The 21,719-nt window shown below is 47.7% G+C and overlaps 1 protein-coding gene across 1 annotated transcript in view; it reads left to right on the forward strand.

The window, feature by feature from the left end:
* LOC119861328 (D-beta-hydroxybutyrate dehydrogenase, mitochondrial-like) overlaps positions 1 to 21,719 on the forward strand; it is a 47,094-nt gene that overhangs the window by 15,294 nt on the left and 10,081 nt on the right. The window contains 1 exon segment of the mRNA XM_038416348.2: positions 982 to 1,092. Coding sequence (XP_038272276.1) covers positions 982 to 1,092 — 111 coding nt within the window.

Genomic DNA, 21,719 nt, shown 5'->3' on the forward strand with positions numbered 1-21,719 from the left:
TCTTATTATTTTAGTTTTCCACTTGCTCCTCACATGTACATGAGCAACTTTTGTGTCCATCCTGATGGGGAGCAATAACAGTACCACCTAGCTCTTATATATCATTTTTTTATCCATCGAGCTCAAGCAACCTAAGTAGCATTATACCCATTTTTTCAGGTGAGGAAACTGAGGCACAGCAATGCGTAACTTGTCCACGGTCACCCAGCAGGGCAGAGGCAGGGCTGTGAATAGACCCCAGGTTTCCCAAGTCCCAGTCCTCTGCTCCTCCCAACTGCTGTGTCCAGCCAACTGGATGAGTTTGAATATGTTTTGTGGAATCTTAGTGTCATCTTCTCTTTTGCTGGTGTCTGAAATTTTGCTGCCTTCTCTATGTTGATTTACTTTTCAAAAAGGGAACTGTTGTCAGTGTCATTGTAACATAAATAATCTGGTTTTCTTGTTAGAATGGAAGCATGTATTATGGGTTGTACAGTGCATTTTCAAGAGAGAGCTCATTGCATTTCTGGACAAAAATGCCCACGTTCTGATCTCATTTACACTGGTGTAAACCAGGAGAAAGTCAATGGTGTTAGATTGGTGTAAAATCAGTGTGACAGCAGAGTCAGGCCCATTGTGCCTTGCAGCTGGTGGTGTCATTTACAGCTGTGCACAGTATGTGTGAAATGCTGCCTATGATATAAATGTGTAGAGGGTTTTGAGTCTGGTAATGTCTCACACTCACTGTGCATGAGTGTAAATGGAAGTGCAAGGGGTGGGGTAGAATCAGGACAACTTCAAAACAACTTGGGGCTTGTTGACATATGGTGTAGCCAATATCTCTACCAAAATACTATTGACTTGTGCTAAGCCTGCTCGTGGGGTTGCGAGCTGCACCGGTGCTATGTATTGTAATTTTAATGGGCTTCTGCAGCATTGTAATAGCTCTTGCTATCACAGAGTGTATCCACTCGCTCTAAACTGTTGGCTTCCCCTGCACAGGTTGACGGGAAGGCAGTGCTAATAACCGGCTGTGACAAAGGCTTTGGACATGCTTTGGCAAAGGAGCTGCATGCACAGGGATTCACTGTCTTTGCTGGCTGTTTGCTGATGGTGAGTACTACGTTAAGTTAACTCTGTTAGAGGTTGTGAAGGGCACATTTTAAAGGGACAGTAACATGCTGATTTGAAGCCTGTGATCAATGAAAATGTCTCTGCATTTTAAAAAAATTCAAATTAAACATATTTTTTCTTAGACTTCCACATTTCTTGCTTAGCCTTGCAGAGTCAAAGCAGCTAGCTGTGGAAAAGCCCTAACAGACTATCAAATCAATAGATCTTTCAGCCAAGAAAACCACCCCACTCGAATCTCTTATTAGAGACATCATCGACAGAAGCAAATAGATGCAATGCCAGGTGGAACACTTTCAGGAACTCTGTTCATGTTAAACCACTGTTTCTGAAGTAGCTCTAAATGAGATCTCTAGATTACCCAAGATCTTGATATAGGACCGTCTGTAAAGTCAGTCACCTCCCAGCACCAGGAATGGCTACAGGAAAAGATGGAATTCCATCTGAAGTACAGAAGAAAGGAGGACAGGTGTCAGACTCGCTGGGCGGCCAGTTGAGACAGGAGCTGGAACAGGAGCTGGCTAGCATGGAAGCAGGCAAAGGCAGGAGCAGGTTGCAACAGGATCAAGGGCTGGATGGAGTAGAAGCAGTCTGTCAGAATTAATAGGCAATGGGTGTGTTCCCGGCCTGGTAGTGATGTTGAGCAGACTGGAGAGACTGCTTCCCTTAGGAACCTGTATATCTGTCTTGGAATCAGCTGGGTGGGTCCTCACCTGTGGATTGGCTGAACCCTGGTTGGATGTGTGGGGCCTATCATGGGATGCTTCTGATGACTCATCACACTGTCTCAGGGATTACTCATCAGGCTTCAGCAGGCTCAGAGGTAACTCCGGTTTAGGAAGGCTCAGGCCAAAGGTAGCTGGTCACACATCAGACTGTACATAGTTTAAGCACAATGTCTTGCTTTCCTGCCTGAGGGCAGGAGGACCACAAGACATGAAGGACGCCAACATCGTCATGCTGAACAAAAACAAAGGAGATTGGAGTGATTTCAGTGGTTGCAAAGGAATCTCTCTCTTTAGTGTTGTTGGCAAGGCATTTGTATGGGTCGTTCTCAGAAGACTGCAAGTTCTTGCTGAACGTGTATATCCAGAGAGCCAGTGAGGCTTCTGTCCTGACAGATCAACTATCAACATGGTCTTGAGGCTGAGGCAACTGCAAGAAAAGTGTCAAGAACAAGGAAAATCTCTCTACGTTGACTTCATAAATCTAACAAAGGCTTTGAACTGATCAGCAGAAAGGGCCTTTTCCGAGTACTAGAGAGGATTGGTTGGCTCCCAGTCCTCCTCAGTCTGATTCTTATCTTTCCATGATGGCATGAAGGCTACAATCCAGTGTAACAGTGATCAATCTGACAGCTTTGAAATCTGCAGGGGTGTCAGACGGGGATGTGTTTGGGCACCAACACTATGATATAGTCTTCTCTCTCCTTGATCATGCTTTCTCATCTAGTACCAAGGCAGTACATTCCCATACAAGATCAGATGGGAACGTCTTCAACATCACACACCTTAAGAGCAAAAGGCAAAGTCAAACGCATGCTGATAAGATAATTTTTTTTTTTTTGTTGCTCAGGAATTCGATTTATTAACCACTCATGATATTGTAACATGACACACAATATCTGAACTCAACGCCGTGTCTGTTGAGAGAGACGGCTGCCATGTGTTTATTTGTGTTACTGTAGTGCCTAGGAGTCCTAGTTATGGACCAGAACCTCATTGCACTAGGTGTTGTACAAAAACAAAACAAAGTGGCAGCCCCTGCCCCAAGAAGCTTACAGCCTCAGTATAAGACAAATGACAACAGGATACAGATAGATGGAGGAGGAGACGTATACAATGAAAGAATATTGCTTGGCATGACAGGCAGTGAGCCCTGCACACCAGCAGCCTAACCAATGGCATGTTTTTTGTAGGCACCCCAGCAAAGTGGGGCACGGAGGGGATTTGAAGGGGATAGTGAGTTAGCTAGTGATATTATCATTGTCCTACTCACCGTCCTCTGCCTCTGTGTGCCCCTCACTTGTTCTGCCATATCAGTGTAGACTGTAAGTTCCTGGGCAGCGGCCAGAGCTCTTGTGAACTCTGCTTGGTTGGCGGGAGAGGCCACGTAGCATATTTGGGGTGTTGAAAAGCAACGCAGGGAGAGACTTTCAGAGCTTCAGACAACTCAGGGCAAATGTGCGGCCAGCAGGCCACTCTCCTCCCCCTCCCGCCACCCCCAGCTTTAAGCCAGGGCTGTGGTTAGCTTAAGTGTCTCCAACAATTGTAGCTGTAGTGGTATCCACAGGCACTGACTTTCTTCTTTCCAGGTGGGTGATCCACTCCTGCTCTGCCCTGAGGCCCCGTCCCCACTCTGCCCTTCCCCCAAGGCCCCACCCTCACTCCGCCTCTTCCTGCCCCCGCTCCACCCCTCCACCCACAGCCTGCTGTCGAACAGCTGATAGGTGGGTGCTGAGCACCCACTATTTTTTCCATGGGTCCTCCAGCCCTGGAGCACACATGGAGCCTGCACCTATGGTGATATCCCCTGGGCACATATGGGTCTCTCAGGAAGCTGGATCCCAAACGCTCTAGGGTCACTGGCAGTGAGTACAGAGTATGGAGCCCCAGAGCAATATGCTACCAGAAAGGCAGGCAGCACTTGCTGCTCTGACTTCATCTTCCAAACAGCCCCCTGGGGTAGCCCAAGTGCAATAGGCCTGGGGAATGACATGGCGTGTCTATTTCCATGGGCCAAGCCTAGAGGAAAATTAAAAAAAGAGCAACTGGGAGGGCCAAGTCAATTCAGGTTTTGATATAACAATTGAAGATTTTACTAATAACAGATGAAACGAAATGCAGGAATTTTTATATATTTTTTTACTTTTCTGTGTTCCTTAAGATAATTTAAAGCTGACTAGGAAATATTTGAAGGTGGCCATTGTATCCAGGTGTTTGGATGGCTGGAGACCACAGCTGTACTCCCAGAAACCCCCGCAGTACAGTTCGAATATAACCCACCTGGCTGCCCAGTGTCAGTGAAGGTTACGTTCTGTCATTGCACCAGAAAGGAAAGTTGGCCAGGCCAGACACCCCAGCTGACATATTCCATAACCTGGCAGAAGAAAGTCCTGTTGGACTACTGCCGTTGTGTGAAAGTTTCCATCGAAAGGCTCTGTAAATCCTCTCTTACTAGCGTCATGCGGTGCTTTGAGCTGGCACGTTGCTGCTGCATCACTTTTCACTGCAGTGTGCTCGGGCTTGGGATGGGAGCAGCAGGTGGAAGGATGGAGCGAATGTGGAATCATTGTTTACAGGGAGGGCTATTTCAGGAGATTTGCACACCAGTGGAGAGCAGAGAGGGCATTTGAGGGCAAATAAATGAACTAAGTTGACCCCACAGTCAGCCTGACTATCTCGAGTTCTGTATGACCAGTTCGGTCATTTTCAGAAGCAAGGAAATTTCACCTCTTGGTCACAAGTTAAAACCTGACCCCAACTGGGTATTGGCCTAGGAGGCAGAGTGGTCCAGTGCAGGATTTCTCAGTCTTTTAGGTTGGTGATGCCTCCTTTAAAGTAAAAATTGTCATCACCCCCACCATTCCTTACACTTACTATACAAGTAAAAATAAGAAATGTCTCATTGATAACAGTGCTAAGCCTACAGAACTTATGGATGTGTTTCTAGATGTTGAGAGCAAATACTTGACCTTGAAGGGAAAAGGTATGCAGGGAGTGGGGCAGCAAGTTGTTTTTTTTTTTTTTTTTTTTTTTGCTTTAGAGATTGTTATAAATTTTTCAACCCCTTGCAACATCCACAGCCCACGTCCCTTGCTTGCCTTTCGTGACCCCTTGGGGTTGTGGTCCATTGGTTGTCTAGTAGTTAGAGCTGGGGTCATGGAATCAGGAAACGTAGGGTCGATGCCCAGTGGTATCATGGGCCTGCTGCATGACTTTGAGCAAGTTACACCACTCTGTGACTCAGTTTCCCATATGTACAAAGAATGTAATAATACCCATCCTTGTAAAGTGCTTTGAGATCCTTGGAGGAAAGGTCATATGGAAGCATCACTATCACCTGTCTGTTTTGTGGCTTGCTGTTGGTTGCTTTATCAGAGCACAGGGTTTTTATTCTTGTTTCCCTGATGCTGTCACTTTCCAGAAACTTTACAGTCACTGAAAGGTCTCCACTGTCCCTTCAGCAATGGACGGTTGTGGGGTCACATTACAAGGGAGCCATACCCCATATCTGCTACTTCTCACAGCTCCCGCAGTGCATTTTGGCCCCCGTGGTAGTTAGCAGGGCGCAAGTCATTAAACACTTCCTTTCCAGTTCTGTTTATAGGCCATAGCTCCAGATTGTCCTTTTGAGACAAATGGGCACAGCTGTTTTAAATTTCAGCACTTCCTCTGTGGGTTCCTCAAACAACAGGGATATGGCAGAGCAGCCTCTTGACTTCATGTGAGGCGGCAGTGAGGGCGTGGTACAGGAATGGTGAATGGAGCCCCTCAGAGAATAGCAGCCCGGGCAGGGAGCAGGTGACCAAGGCTGTGGGACCTGTTTGACGCTGGTGGAAGTTGGGAGCACCTGGCACTCCCTGAGGTCAGGCCCTTCTGTAGTAAGATGCTGGTCTTCAGCATTTCTTCCGAATCTGCATTAATGGGCAACATTTGTGAAAACTCCCTGGTAATGGGCTTTGGGCTAAGGAGCTAATTCAGACTAAACTATCACAAGTAATCTGATTCCAATAAGAATGGAAACATCCTGCATCAGAGCTGGTGCTAGAGCCGTGTGAAGAGTCAATCCTCTAGTTCTCCCATGGCATCTTGGAAGCAGCACTGATTCCTGGGCTACTCCCAATAAAACTTGCCACAACCACCCAGGCCTCCCCACCCCACCTGCCCCACGACTCTGCTCCATGGGCCTCATGGTGACCCCCCTGTCCCTCCCTGTGACACTGCAGTCCATGGGCCTTCTGGTGACACCACCCCGCTCCATTCTGTGATACTGCACTCCACAGGGTCCTGGTGACCCCCCCCTTCCCACCCTGCCCTGCGACACTGCACTACACGGGCCTCCTGGTGACCTCCCCTGTCCCGCCCTGTGACACCGCCCTCCACAGGCCTCCTGGTGACCCATCCGCCTTGCCCGGTGATGTTCCACGGGCCTCCCCGCAATCCACCCACCCTGCCCAGTGACACTGTGCTTCACAGGCCTCCCTCTGCATCGCCTGCCCTACATCATGACACCATGCTACAAGGACTTCCCTGTGCCCTTCCCACCTCACGATGCTGCGCCCCCCTGTGCATCCCCTCCCCATGACACTCCACAGGCCTCCCCATGCCCTGCCCATCCCGTGACATGACCCCACTAGGGCATCGCTGAGACCTGCCTGCCCCATGACATGACCCCATGCCACATGGGCCTTGCTGTGACTGGCCTGACCCACATCATGATCCGTGTCAAGACTGAATGGGCACTTCCCATCCGCAGAGAGAGGAGAGAACTGAAGGAAAGAATGAAGAGACTTGCCCACATGGAGGGGAAAGTTTACTCTGCTGCTGGCCCCCAAGCACCGGAGCAGCCCCGAGCAGAGGGGGTGGCGAGGGCTGCGCTGTGAAGGGCTGTGATGACACAAGCAGGCAGGGCAGAGCAAAGTCAACTTCAGTGAAAGGCGCCTGTGGTGAACAGCTGGCTGCAGGCCCAGAGCTGAGCAGCTGCAGCAAGGGGGAGGGTGAGCTTCCCAAGGGCAGGGGGAGGGAAGTGTGGAGGACATGGCTGTACCAGGTTAGCCACCCAGGAATAGCAGCGAAACGGGCACTAGCCACCACACTAAACTTTACTGTACACAAAGTGTAGCCTGCCTTCAACAGTCGGCCAAGATGTGTGACGGGACGCTTCACTCAGTGCCACCTAGTGACTACATGTTATAAGGCAGTTTAAGCTTCCCATCACATCTCCCCCCTTTTGGCCTTTTCTGTATTTTAACAACTTTAAAACTCTAAAACTGTTTTTTTTTCCAAACTAACTTTTTGAATTTCAATACATGTCTGTGTGTTACTCCTCCCCGAATCGTACTGGTTCTTTATATAGCCACAATGGGTAACATCTTGGCGACTAGGCTGTCTTTCCCTTGCAGTGGCTGGCCTGGCAGGTTCGGAGTAGATTCATCTTCCTCTTCCTTGTTCTGCATCTTGTTCTCAGTTGATTATTGAGTCTCAGGAACAAACTGAAGATGTCAACAGTTTCTGCTGAACTCCCCGCCATCTGTCTCAATGGTATGTGACCTGGACGCTGCATTCTTTTTCTTTACAACAACTTGAGTTCTCCATCCTCTTCCTTCATGGCCATCAGGTTCCAGATCAGGCAATTCTAAGTGACATTTTCTAAGTGAAAATGTTCATAACCAGTTTTTGCGTTTTGATCTAATTCAGCCACTCCTCTCACTAGCCACTTTGGGGCTTGATTTTTTTTCCAGGTTGGAACAGTAGACCCGAGTTGCCTTCCCATTAGGAGCTGGGCGGGGCTATGCCCAGTAGTTACTATTGGTGTTGGCCTGTACCTGGGAAGAGCAAGGAATGGATCTTCCTGCTTCAGTATTTCATCACTGTCTGTACTGCCCTCTCAGTTTCTCCATTTGCTTGTGGGTAATGCGGGCTGCTAGTGGTGTGTTCAAAGTCATACTTTGTTTGGAATGACGTAAATTCAGCTGCAGTGAATTGTGGTCTGTTGACTAGCAATAATTGTTCTGGAATACCAGAATGGACAAATGTGCTCTTTAATTTCTTGGTAACACTGCAACACGTTGAATCTTTCAAAATATTATTTCAATATATCTAGAAAAATAATCCATTTCAACTAGGTCATGATGTCCTCTGAATATGCATCAATCTGCTCCTAGCCTCCTCCAGGGGCTGTCTGGTAAAGGTGTTGGAGAGACAGGTGAGGGAAGTAATACCTTTCATTGGACCAACTTCTGCTGGTGAAAGATGCAAGCTTTTGAGCTACATAGAGCTCTTCTCCAGGTCTGGGAAAGTTGGTAGAGATATTGTTACCAGAGATTCTTTGCGTTATGTTGGTTTGTTAGTTCTGCAGTGTTCACATGAAGACATTTATTCTTCATGTCCTTGCTGATTTCAGGCCACCACACTGACTGACTGGCTCATTCATGGCATTTAGCTAGTCCTTGATGTCCTGGATAGGTGAGGTCTAGAATTTCTCCTCTCAAAGCATTTTGGATGATAGTACAGTCACCTTTAATCATTAGGCCATTGGACTTGATTAATTGTCTGCGTACAGCAAAGCAGTCTCTTGTCACAGCCATTGTGTTCTTCAGATACTAGGACCACCTTGCCCAAATGTAGCTAAAAACTTCTTGACATTGCTCTTTGTAGCGGGTATAGTTTCCTGCCTGACACTTGTTTGTAAGTTCCCACAGCATCTACAAAAGCCTTTACATCATCTTCTAACCCACAGATATTTGAGTGCAATATGGGGCTCCATGACAATGTGTCTGCTGTTACCAGATTTTTTACCAGGAGTATATTCAGCAATTGGGTTAAATTGCATGAGCCTATTCAAAAGACATTGGCATCTCATTGATACTTGATAAAGGCCTTTTCTGTTGATAAGGGTTAGAAGAGATTTATGGGCGGTTATCAGTTTAAAGGAACGTAATCCACGCAGATATCTGTAGGAGTTCTCACATGCTCATAAACGTGCCAAGGCACTCCTTTTTCAATCGGTGCATATTTTTTTTGAATGCAGTTGGTTTCCACTCAGACCCACATACCTGCAACAGTACACCACCAAGGACGTAGCTACTGGCATTGGCAGTGATCATTGTGTGTTTGTTTGCATTGTTGAACATTGAAACTGGCCCTCATAAACTGGATGTATTGCACCTTACTAGTTCATTCAAGGATTTTATCACTGTAGAAAGGTCTTGCAGGTATTAGCCAAAATAATTTACCATCCCCATTAAGCATCTCAGTTCTGGAACAAATGCATTCAATTCTCTAATTGCTTTTACTTTCTCAGAGCCAAGACTAATTCCATCTTTGTTTATTATCTGTCCCCAAAATTCATTTTGGTGTAGGTGGAAAACATACTTTTCTTTATTTAGCTTGAGTCCAGCCTCACTGATTAAGCTCAGAACTTTACTGAGGGCTTTGTCTTGTTTTCCACTGATGACCCATATACTAAAATTTTGTCCATAAAAATGACAACCTCATTTATGTTCCTTAGCCGCTCTGCCATCTTTCTTTGGAAAATGTCAGGAATTCTGGTAATCCCAAAATGTAATCTTTGAAAGCACAATTTCCCAAGTTGTGTAATGAATGTAGTCAGTGTAGCACTCTCTTAGAAACCACTTGAGGCATCAAGCTTGGAGAACACAGTAGCACCTGCCATGTCAGGGAGAGAGTCTCTGAGTGCTGGAAGGATATATTTTTCTCTTGTTACTGCTTCAATAAGTCTTTTAAGATCCATGCAAGTTCATATTTTTCCCTATAACAGGTACCATCAGTGCAGACCATGCAGTTGGCTCAGAGTTTTTCTTGATTATGTCACTTTTTTCCATTCTCTTTAACTCCATTTCTACTTTATGAAGTAATGGGATAGGAATTCTGTGGGACATATATATGCTATGTGGTTCAGCAGCATTTCTACTGCATCCCCTTTTAAAAAATCCAGTACACCAAATAGTCTGTCTCCTTCTTCCATCTTTCTCACTCCACCCATCATGGCAACCACATTGAAACAGAGGAGATTGTCAGTCTTTGATCACATCAAGTAACATTAAAGCTTTGTTTTGTGACAGGGTCGGGCCAGATGGCTACAGGAGAGTAATAGAAGGCAGATATATTAGCCCCAGGCTCAATAGGTCCCTTTTTCCTGGGTAAGGTAACAGGGAAGGTTCCAGAACAATCAGGAATCTTCCGGAGACAATTAAGACAGGCTGATTAGAACACCTGCAGCCAATCAAGAAGGTACTAGAATCAGTTAAGGCAGGCTAATCAGGGCACCTGGGTTTTAAAAAGGAGCTCACTTCAGTTTGTGGCATGCGTGCGAGGAGCTGGGAGCAAGAGGCGCTAGGAGCTGAGAGTGAGAACGCGGACTGTTGGAGGACTGAGGTGTACAAGCATTATCAGACACCAGGAGGAAGGTCCTATGGTGAGGATAAAGAAGGTGTTGGGAGGAGGCCATGGGGAAGTAGCCCAGGGAGTTGTAGCTGTCGCACAGCTGTTCCAGGAGGCACTCTAAACAGCTGCGTTCCACAGGGCCCTGGGCTGGAACCCGGAGTAGAGGGCTGGCCCGGGTTCCCCCCAGATCCTCCTAACTCCTGGTCAGACACAGGAGGAGTCAACCTGGACTGTGGGTTCAGAAAAACGGCCAAGCTGAGGGCTGCCGTGAAGCTTCAAGGTGAGCAAATCTGCCAATAAGCGCAAGACCCACCAAGGTAGAGCAGGAACTTTGTCACAACTGGTGTTAGCAGTGGGATTTGGTGTCCACAGCGTGGCGGAAGGAGGAGAGTGTTTGGAAGGAAGGAAGGAAAAAAAAAAAGGGAAGAGGGTCTATTTTTATTTTTTTTCACCACAATAGAGGAGGTCGTGTGGGCACTGATACAAGCCACAGGTGCCCAGCAGGAGGCTACCCGTGTTCAGGCAGCCGCCCAACAGGAGGCCGTGCGGCTGCAGCAAGAGACTAATCACCTGCTGATGGACCAGTCTGCTCAAGACCGGGCTATGTTGCGGAAACTGGTAAACCAGGTAAAGGCCCTTCTAGAGCTGAACCACGGTCCTGATGGGACGCAGATCATGCGGGCCAGCAATGCTGCAGAAAATAACGCGGGAGGATGATGTAGAGGCATACCTCCTGGCCTTTGAGAGGACAGCCCTGCGGGAGGCTTGTCCCCGAGAACAGTGGTCTGGCATCCTCGCTCCATTCCTGTGTGGGGAGGCCCAGAAGGCCTACTATGATTTGCCTGAAGAGGCTGCGGCAGACTATCCCCAGCTGAAAGCAGAGATCCTGGCCAGATCTGGGGTAACGACCGCAGTGCGGGCCCAGCGATATCATGAGTGGAGAAACCAGGAAAACAAAACCCTGCAGTCCCAATTATATGACTTCATCCATCTCGCACAAAAGTGGTTACGAACTGAGTCCCGTAGTCCGAAGGAGATACTAGAGGTTCTGGTCATCAACCAGTACATGAGAAGACTACCGCCAGACCTTCGCACCTGGGTAAGCCAGAACAAACCCTCCACCTACAACGAGGTTGTCGCGCTGGTAGAAAGGCGAAGGATGGCGAGGGAGCTGACCCAACCAGTTAAGGAAGAAGCACGCTGGGTTAAACTAGCAGCACCAAGCCCTAGAGCTCGGGTGACTGGGCCACCAGGAGAACCCAGGGGGAAAAAGAATGGGGCTGAAAGCTCACCAGAAGCCACAAAGAGTCAGAGCACTGAGGGGGAAGAGGATCGTGATGTTAGACTACCCAAACCAAGAGACCGGGGAATGCCTAGGGCTCCGTACAGATGTTATGCCTGCGGGGAGAGGGGACACATAGCTGCACAGTGTCCCAATGCCAAGGAGCCTATGCAGTGTAATCTGGGGAACTGGGCAGACCCATGCTCCCTAAACCACCTTGTGGGGGTCTCACTAACCCTACATATGTACACCAGACCAGTGAAGCTAAATGGGGTAGAGACCACAGCACTGGTTGATTCGGGGAGTGCTATCACACTTATCTCGGGTCACGCTTATCTTATCAGCTGCTGTGGGCTAAGCGTACGAGGATAACATGCGTCCATGGGACAGTTGGTTATTACCCCACCATCCCAGTAAAAATCGAGATTCAGGGGAACACTCCTGAGGTAACAGCAGGTGTAGTCCCTAAACTCCCATATCCAGTGCTCATAGGGAGGGACTTCCCAGGGTTTGGAGACTTACTCCCAGTAGGGGAATTGGAGAAAGGGGAAAGCCCTGAAAGTAGTGAGGCATCCACAGTAGACTGTCAACCCCCAACCTTCTCTGAAATATCCCCAGATTTGTTCACCACTCCCAGACAGCGTAGAAAGACGAAAAGGGAAAGGAGGGCAGCTAAGGCCTTGGGAACCCGAATACTGACCCAAAGCCAGAGGGTCGCTCTCGTAGGTAGGCGGACCCGAGCAGCTGAAAAGAAGGCCATCCAGGAGGGAGACGCACCCGAGTCGGACCCACACCCGAACGCCTTTGAACCAGGAGAGGCAACAGAGACTGGCCCCCATGATCTCAGGAAGATTAGCCCGGGAGAGGAAATAATGAAACAAACGAGTCTATCCAAAATTGGCCCTGGCCGAATCGGAAAAAGCAAGTCTGGGCATTCCTGGGTGTGATGGGGTACTACCAACGATTTATTCCCCATTTTGCTACCAGGGTGAGTCCCCTGACAGGCCTGATAAAAGCCTGGGGTTCAGACATGGTGAAGTGGACAGATGCCGCAGAGAAAACATTCATGGATCTACAGACAGACGAAAAGGGAAAGGAGGAGGAGATCTACAGACAGCCCTCTGCAGTAACCCCGTGCTTATAGCCCCAGACTTTACAAACAGATGCATCTGAAGTAGGATTGGGAGCTGTCCTATCGCAGATGGTTGGAGATGAAGAACACCTAATTCTCTACCTCAGCAGGAAACTCCTCCCGAGAGAGCAGAAGTATGCCGTGGTTGAAAGAGAGTGCCTAGCTGTGAAATGGGCCATGGAAACACTACATTATTACCTTCTGGGACGACGGTTTACCCTTGTGACCGACCATGCACCCCTCCAGTGGAGGCAGCGAAATAAAGAGAAGAACGCAAGGGTGACTAGATGGTTCCTGTCCCTACAACCTTTCCAATTAACCATACAACACCGGGCTGGAAGCCAGCATGGCAATGCAGATGGCTTGTCACGAGTACACTGCCTGACGTCCCAAGTTGCTCAACCCTGTAGTGTTGAGCAGAGGGGAGGGATATGTGACAGGGTCAGGCCAGATAGCTATAGGAGAGTAATAGAAGGCAGATATTAGCTCCAGGCTAAGTAGGTCCCTTTTTCCTGGGTAAGGTAACAGGGAAGGTTCCAGAACAATCAGGAACCTTCTGGAGACAATTAAGACAGGCTGATTAGAACACCTGCAGCCCATCAAGAAGGTACTAGAATCAATTAAGGCAGGCTAATCAGGGCACCTGGGTTTTAAAAAGAAGCTCACTTCAGTTGTGGTGTGCGTGTGAGGAGCTGGGAGCAAGAGGCACTAGGAGCTGAGAGTGAGAACGCGGACTGTTGGAGGACCAAGGTTTACAAGCATCATCAGACACCAGGAGGAAGGTCCTATGGTGAGGATAAAGAAGGTGGGGAGGAGGCCATGGGGAAGTAGCCCAGGGAGTTGTAGCTGTCGCACAGCTGTTCCAGGAGGCACTCTAGACAGCTGCGTTCCACAGGGCCCTGGGCTGGAACCAGGAGTAGAGGGCAGGCCTGGGTTCCCCCCAAACCTCCCAACTCCTGGTCAGACACAGGAGGAGTCAACCTGGACTGTGGGTTCAGAAAAACGGCCAAGCTGAGGGCTGCCATGAAGCTCCAAGGCGAGCAAATCCGTCAATAAGCACAAGACCCACCAAGGTAGAGCAGGAACTTTGTCACACTTCATAGGTTGTTTCTGTGAAAAATTGTCCAGTGCTGCCAAAGTACCTGGGGGTTATTTAGGACAGTATCTGCTGGTTTCAGCTCTAGGAGAGGTTGAAGGTGATTAGAAAGCCCTTCTGGTATGACGGTTGCATCCACACCTGAATCTATTTTAAAATTAAGCCCTTGCCTCTATTCAGTTTCACCTTCCAGGCTGGCTCTGTGTCATTACATGTGACTGAGCCCAGAAAAAGGGTCTCTTGACTCTCAGTGCTCACTTCCTGTACTGCCTGTGTACAGCAGGGTGATGGGATATGCAGACCCCACACTGGACAACATGGGGTTAATGAGCTAGTGTGGGCTCAGGTGTCGCTTCCCCACAGCAGGTTGAGAAATGACAGGTTCGGAGGGAGATGAAGAGGGAGAACCCAGCTCAGTTGATGGCAGACCTGGGAGGAGAGCAGACCTTCAGTCCTCGGCTGCTGAAGAGAGGGCAGACTGGAGGCAGAGCTCCCCAGCTGACTGCTGCCCAATGGCCCCTTCCTGAGGGGAGGGAGGGTCAGATGCTGACTCACCTTGAGAGGAAACCACTGCCTTCTATTACCTGCAAATGCAGGTTAGGGCCCTTGACTGATGAGTGTCCTCTGAAGAAAGAGAGCCTTGACCCAGCTTTGGGATGAACATCTGTGTTAATTCCCCTTGTTTTGGTTCATTAACTACCCCGAAGAGGAGAGACTTTAAAGTGACCTGGCTGGCGGTCCAAGTCGCAGGAAGAGGCAGATGACCACAGTATTGGAATGACCATCAGCAGAAGGTACATGATGTGGAGAGAATTGCTATGCCACGCCCAGCCAAAAGAAGGCACTAGTTGAGAGTCAACCCCTTCATGGGCAGATGGTGGCAAAATGTCCAGTTTTTGTGCATTTATGGCATTTGGCTCCTTTGGGTGGACAGTCACCTCTTGGATTGTGACTTTTCCCACATCATATGCAACAATTGTAATAAATCTTCAAAGCGCCAGACATTGCCTTTGAGGATTTATTGAATTGCTTTTTACAGCTGTGCTAATCTCCTGTCGTCACTCTGTAAGTCACTTTCTCTAGGTCTCTTTCTGGAAGCCTCTGGTCTCTATTTTGATTTTTAGTCCTCTCCAATTGTCTTGTCATTTCTGTTGCTGTTTGAAGGGTTACAATCATAGGAAGGGACCTCAAGAGGTCTTCCAGTCCCTGCACTCATGGCAGGACTAAGTATTATCTAGACTAGTATGACCTAGAAATCTCTCTTCATTTGCAGTTTCTCTGTTAGTCTGTTGCTAAAATGCCAGGCACTACTGTCTGTAGTCTGCTCTTCCCTTTTATCCTCAAAATCACAATTTTCTGCCATGTCGTACAAGCCTCCTATAAAAGATTCCACAGCCTCCCCAGTGTTTGAACATGCTGGTAGAAACACACTTGCTCATAAACCACATTAGGTTGAGGTATAAAATGCTCATCAAACTTAGCCAGCCCCCACAGAGTAATTGTTCTTGTGGCTCTCCTCTCCAAAGGCCAAGGATTGAAAGACATATTCAGCTTCCCTGCCCATGGTACAGATGAGAGAACTAGCTTTCCCCTCCCTTCCAATCCTCGTTGTGGAGTTTAGTTGTAAAGCAAAAACGTGCAAAGTGCTCCGTCCGGTTGGGCCAGTCAGACAGTCTGTTGAAGCTGAATCTCTCTGGAGTGGGGACCTTTAGTGTTTTGACAAAATTCTGCAGTTTCTGTTGTTATCTTCTAACCCCATATTGTGTTAGTCACACACACACAGAGGCAAGATGGGTGCTAGTCACAACAGTTTTATTGTTTAAAAAAAAAAAAAAAGTGTTGACTGCCTCCGTCACTCAGCAAAGATGGGCTGCACTATGCTTCATACGCTACTACCTTGTGACTAAATATTTCCCCAGACCCAAAGAAAAGCTCTGGGATGCTCAAAAGCTTGTGCCTTCCACCCACAGAAGTTGGTCCAATAAAAGATATCACTCCTTCACTTTGTGTCTGTCACACATTATAATGCAGTTTAGACTTCCCCTCCCAGCCTGAAAGCACAGAAGCCGTAAAAAGAACAAATGAAACAAATAGCTGGCGAAGGGGTAGAAGTAGTGTCTGCTGGGTGATGGAGAAGCTGCTGTCGGAATCCGGGCACCGAGCCCAGACTCTGCTGATAAATCAACACGGCGACATGGACAAGGTTTTGTGGGCACTTTAATTTAGCATGAGGACCTGTCTGCAAGAGGGATGAGTCTCTTGTATGGTTCCTCCCAGGCACCAGGGGAGAAAAGGAGGCAGATGGCACACTGGGAACACCAGGTCTGCACGCTTCCCTCCCTGTTTTGTACCTAATGTGCTCTTGGACGACCTCTTCTCCCCCCCCCGAGATCCGAGGGGACATCATGGTGCAGAGTCAGGAGCAGCGAGAGTCAGTGACACACCCAGGAGACAACTCCGAGGAGACACTGGGAGTAGGAAGCACAGAGCAGAACCCTGGGGGGATACGGTGAGACACCCCAACAGTCATGGGAAGCATGCCTTGCCTGAGCACTCCCGCAGCCCTCCCAGAGCTCACATCGCCCCAGAGGGGTAAAGAAGAGGTGAACCATGGAGGGGCAGGGTCAGCCCTGCAGTGGGCAGCCATGTCAGACAGTTATTCTGATGCTTATTTGATAAAAATAGACCTTCCAAATCAGTATACTCTCTCGTCACTGAGTGATTTGCAGGAGTTTAGGGCAGTAACTGATCCTTCTTGGCCGAAGAAGAAAATTCTTGTTTTAGATGAGAAATAACAATGAGCGACACTGTTTTTTCAAGTCATTGACCAATGGCTGTTTGGCAGAAGTACTGGAAATGTGTTTTTTTATTTTAGTAAGGGCTGAGGGGGGAGAAAACTTACTTAGGGAGCCCTGGTTCTTAGCACTCTGAGCTAACAAGAAGTGCCTTGCGCCCAGATACAGTAAGTCTCTGTTCGTGAGCTGGATTGGCTTCACTTCGTTCACTGTGAAGCAGCTGAAAAGCTCTTTGTATGATCAAAAGCTAAGTTTTAACAACGTTCTCCCAAGATACAGTGAGCAGCAGTGTACCGCAATTTGCTTTAAAGGGAGCATAACATTGTGATGCTGACACAATGCCTACCAAAATGCCAACATCACGCTTTGGGAGGTTTCCTTTCATGTACATAGAAAGGTATGAGAAGTGCTGTCGTGTCTTGTGTCCAGTCACCCAGGAAGTTCACTGCTTCATCCTGGTTTCTGTGATGCCTGGAAACATTTAAGTTTTAAAAGGAAATGTTGTGGGACCAGATCCTGATTTCAGTTACACTGGTGTAACACTGGAGTAACTCCACATTGAAGTTAATGGAGTTACCCCATCTGTATCAGCACGATGTGACGGAGAGACTGCCGAGACTCATCAAGCCCTCAGATTGCTACCCCTTCCTGCTTCTCCATGTGGGCACTAATGATGCTGCCAAGAATGACCTTGAGCGGATCACTGCAGATTACATCGCTCTGGGAAGAAGGATAAAGGAGTTTGAGTGGTTTTCTCATCCATCCTCCCCATGGAAGGAAAAGGCCTGGGTAGAGACCGTTGAATTGTGGAAGTCAATGAATGGCTACGCAGGTGGTGTCGGAGAGAAGGCTTTGAATTCTTTGACCATGGGATGGTGTTCCAAGAAGGAGGAGTGCTAGACAGAGACGGGCTCCACCTAACGAAGAGAGGGAAGAGCATCTTCGCAAGCCGGCTGGCTAACCTAGTGAGGAGGGCTTTAAACTAGGTTCAGGGGGAAGGAGACCGAAGTCCTGAGGTAAGTGGGGAAGTGGGATACCGGGAGGAAGCATGAGCAGGAGCGCGCGAGAAGGCAGGGCTCCTGCCTCATACTGAGAAAGAGGGACGATCAGCGAGTTATCTCAAGTGCCTATACACAAATGCAAGGAGCCTGGGAAACAAGCGGGGAGAACTGGAAGTCCTGGCACAATCAAGGAATTATGATGTGATTGGAATAACAGAGACTTGGTGGGATAACTCACATGACTGGGGTACTTCATGGATGGATATAAACTGTTCAGGAAGGACAGGCAGGCAGAAAAGGTGGGGGAATTGCATTGTATGTAAGTGAGCCAGTATGATGCTCACGAGCAAGCATGGAAACTGCAGAAAAATCTGAGAGTCTCTGCATTAAGTTTGGAAGTGTGAGCACCAAGGGTGATGTCATGGTGGGAGTTTGCTATAAACCACCGGAACCAGGGGGATGAGGTGGATGAGGCTTTCTTCAGAACTTTTGGAAGTTACTAGTCACAGGTCCTGGTTCTCATGGGAGACTTCAATCACCCTGATATCTGCTGGGAGAGCAATACAGCAGTTGCACCAGACAATCCAGAAGTTTTTGGAAAGCGTAGGGGACAATTTCCTGGTACAAGTGCTGGAGGAACCAACTAGGGCAGAGCTCTTCTTGACCTGTGCTCACAAACCGGGAAGAATAGTAGGGGAAGCAAAAGTGGATGGGAACCTGGGAGGCAGTGACCATGAGATGGTCGAGTTCAGGATCCTGAAACAGGAAGAAAGGAGAGCAGCAGAATATGGACCCCTGGACTTCAGAAAGCAGACTTTGACAAACCTCAGGAACTGATGGGAAGGATCCCCTGGGAGAATAACATGAGGGGGAAAGGAGTCCAGGAGAGTGGCTGTATTTAAAGAATCCTTATGAGGTTACAGGACAAACCACCCTGATGTGTAGAAAGAATAGCAATATGGCAGGCGAACAGCTTGGCTTAACAGTGAAATCCTTGCTGATCTTAAACACAAAGAAGAAGCTTACAGGAAGTGGAAGATTGGACAAATGACCAGGGAAGAGTATAAAGACATTGCTCGGGCATGCAGGAGTGAAATGAGGAAGGCCAAATCACACCTGAGTTGCAGCTAGCAAGAGATGTTAAGAGAAACAAGAAGGATTTCTTCAGGTACATTAGCAACAAGAAGAAAGTCAAGGAAAGTGTGGGCCCCTCACTGAATGAGGAGGCAACCTGGTGACAGAGGATGTGGAAAAAGCTAATGTACTCAGTGCTTTTTTTGCCTCTGTCTTCACGAACAAGGTCAGCTCCCAGACTACTGCACTGGGCAGCACAGCATGGGGAGAAGGTGACCAGCCCTCTGTGAGAAAGAAGTGGTTCGGGGACTATTAGAAAAGCTGGACGAGCACAAGTCCATGGGGCGGATGCGCTGCATCCGATGAGTGCTAAAGGAGTTGGCGGATGTGATTGCAGAGCCATTGGCCATTATTTTTGAAAACTCATGGCAATCGGGGGAAGTCCCGGATGACTGGAAAATGCTAATGTAGTGCCATCTTTAAAAGGGAAGGAGGAGGATCCTGGGAACTACAGGCCAGTCAGCCTCACCTCAGTCCCTGGAAAATCATGGAGCAGGTTCTCAAGGAATCAATCTGAAGCACTTAGAGGAGAAGAAAGTGATCAGGAACAGTCAGCATGGATTCATCAAGGGCAAGTCATGCCTGACTAATCTAATTGCCTTCTACATCGAGATAACTGGCTCTGTGGATGAGGGGGAAAGCAGTGGATGTGTTGTTCTTTGACTTTAGCAAAGCTTTTTGACACAGTCTCCCACAGTATTTTTGCCAGCAAGTTTAAAGACGTATGGGCTGCATGAATGGACTGTAAGATGGATAGAAAGTTGGCTAGATTGTCGGGCTCAACAGGTAGTGATCAATGGCTCTATGTCTAGTTTGGCAGCGGTATCAAGTGGAGTGCCCCAAGGGCTGGTTTTGTTCAATATCTTCATAAATGATCTGGAGGATGGCGTGGATTGCACCCTCAGCAAGTTTGCAGATGACACTAAACTGGGAGGAGAGGTAGATACGCTGGTGGGTAGGGATAGGATACAGAGGGTCCTAGACAAATTAGAGGATTAGGCCAAAGAAATATGATGAGGTTCAACAAGGACAAGTGCAGAGTCCTGCACTTAGGACGGAAGAATCCCATGCACCGCTACAGACTAGGGACCCAATGGCTCGGCAGCAGTTCTGCAGAAAAGGACGAGAAGCTGGATATGAGTCAAGAGTGTGCCGTTGTTGCCAAGAAGGCCAATGGCATTTTGAGATGTATAAGTAGGGACATTGCCAGCACATCAAGGGATGTGATCGTTCCCCTCTATTTGACATTGGTGAGGCCTCATCTGGAGTACTGTGTCCAGTTTTGGCCCCCACACTACAAGAAGGATGTGGAAAAATTGGAAAGAGTCCAGCGGAGGGCAACAAAATGATTAGGGGACTGGAACACGACTTATGAGGAGAGGCTGAGGGAACTGGGATTGTTTAGTTTGCAGAAGAGAAGAATGAGGGGGGATTTCAACTACCTGAAAGGGGGTTCCAAAGAGGATGGATCTAGACTGGTATCAGATGACAGAACAAGGAATAATGGTCTCAAGTTGCAGTGTGGGAGGTTTAGGTTGGATATTAGGAAAACTTTTTCACTAGGAAGGTGGTGAAACACTGGAATGCGTTAGCTAGGGATGGTGGTGGAATCTCCTTCCTTAGAAGTTTTTAAGGCCTGGCTTGACAGAGCCTGGCTGGGATGATTAGTTGTTGTTCCTGCTTTGAGCAGGGGGTTGGACTAGATACCTCCTGAGGTCCCTTTCAACCCTGATATTCTATGATTCTATGATTGAGATGGGAAGTTGGGCCATTCTGACTAACGACATGACCCTTTTGCTTAGCTGAAGAAGTTGTCAGAGGAAGGTACTTTTGAACTGTACACCTTGCAGGAGACAGGTAATCTGCAACACCAATAAAAGCAACTAAGTAAATATGCAATATTTACTTCAGCCTTCCTGCAAAGGCAGTCGAGACGGTACCTGTGGGGTAAGACAGGCAATCTCCCCACCTACTGTAACATGATGTGGGACTATACTTGCCTTGTCTTGTTTACCCACAATAAATGGAAGCTAGTATGCAAGTACAGGAGAAATCAGATCAATCAGAAGTGCATCTGAAGAAGTGAGGTTTTTACCCACAAAAGCTTATGCTCAAATAAATCTGTTAGTCTTTAAGGTGCCACCGGACTCCTTGTTGTATTTGACTAATAGCAGCCCATCAAAATGCAAATGTCTCCTCCCTGATAAGGTTGATGATAAGAAGGGGAGGAAATGGTGACCTAAATATCAGCTCCAAGATACCTGGATTTTCCTGGAGTCCATGGCTGAGCTAAGGTAAATTGAATGCCACCTTTAGAAGTGTTTGGTTTTTGTTCTGTTTTTCATTCCTTCCCCACCCACAAAAAGACCTTAAGCCAACTCCCAAATCCTGCCCACTTTGCCTGGCAATGACCAGGTTCAATTTGGAATTTGGTCTCAAATATAAGGTTTTTTTTTGTTTTTTGTTTTTTTTTTTTAAACAAAAAACAACGCAGCAACAAATACAAAACACACACAGCAACAAAACAAAAGTAACCCCAACAAAACTAAGCACCTAAGAATGGTTTCCATTATTCTATTTAAAATTCCAGGGAAAATATTGTCCCTCAACTTTCACTTCAGTGCTTGCAAACTAAATATTGCAGCTTTGTGCTATTGCATGAGATCCTGAAAGTAAAACTGGTCAAGAAACTGGTCATAAAGAAAAGTGGAGTTGACCTCATTATTCAGGATGGAGTAAGCTTTTGTTCTGATGTCCTTACCCAGCGTTTCCCCTTCCCATCTGCTGTGAACCAGGTGTCTGACTGGCTGCTCTCCCCAGAGAGGTGACTGCATCTCCCTGATACTTCCATTACTATGCCTCCTGATCTCTTTTGTAAAAAATGCAAATTGTTATACAGAAGGTTCACCTGTCAGTGTTTTATACCTTTCCTTTCTTATAGCACTAGACTGTTTGCTCTCAGACTCAGCCAGCAAGGAATTGCCTTTGGCATTGTAGTCTTGCATTTGCTTCTGAAGAGAATGAAAGAATACATTTAATTA

This window comes from Dermochelys coriacea, chromosome 9 (genome assembly GCF_009764565.3).
Source record: "Dermochelys coriacea isolate rDerCor1 chromosome 9, rDerCor1.pri.v4, whole genome shotgun sequence".
NCBI lineage: Eukaryota > Metazoa > Chordata > Testudines > Dermochelyidae > Dermochelys > Dermochelys coriacea.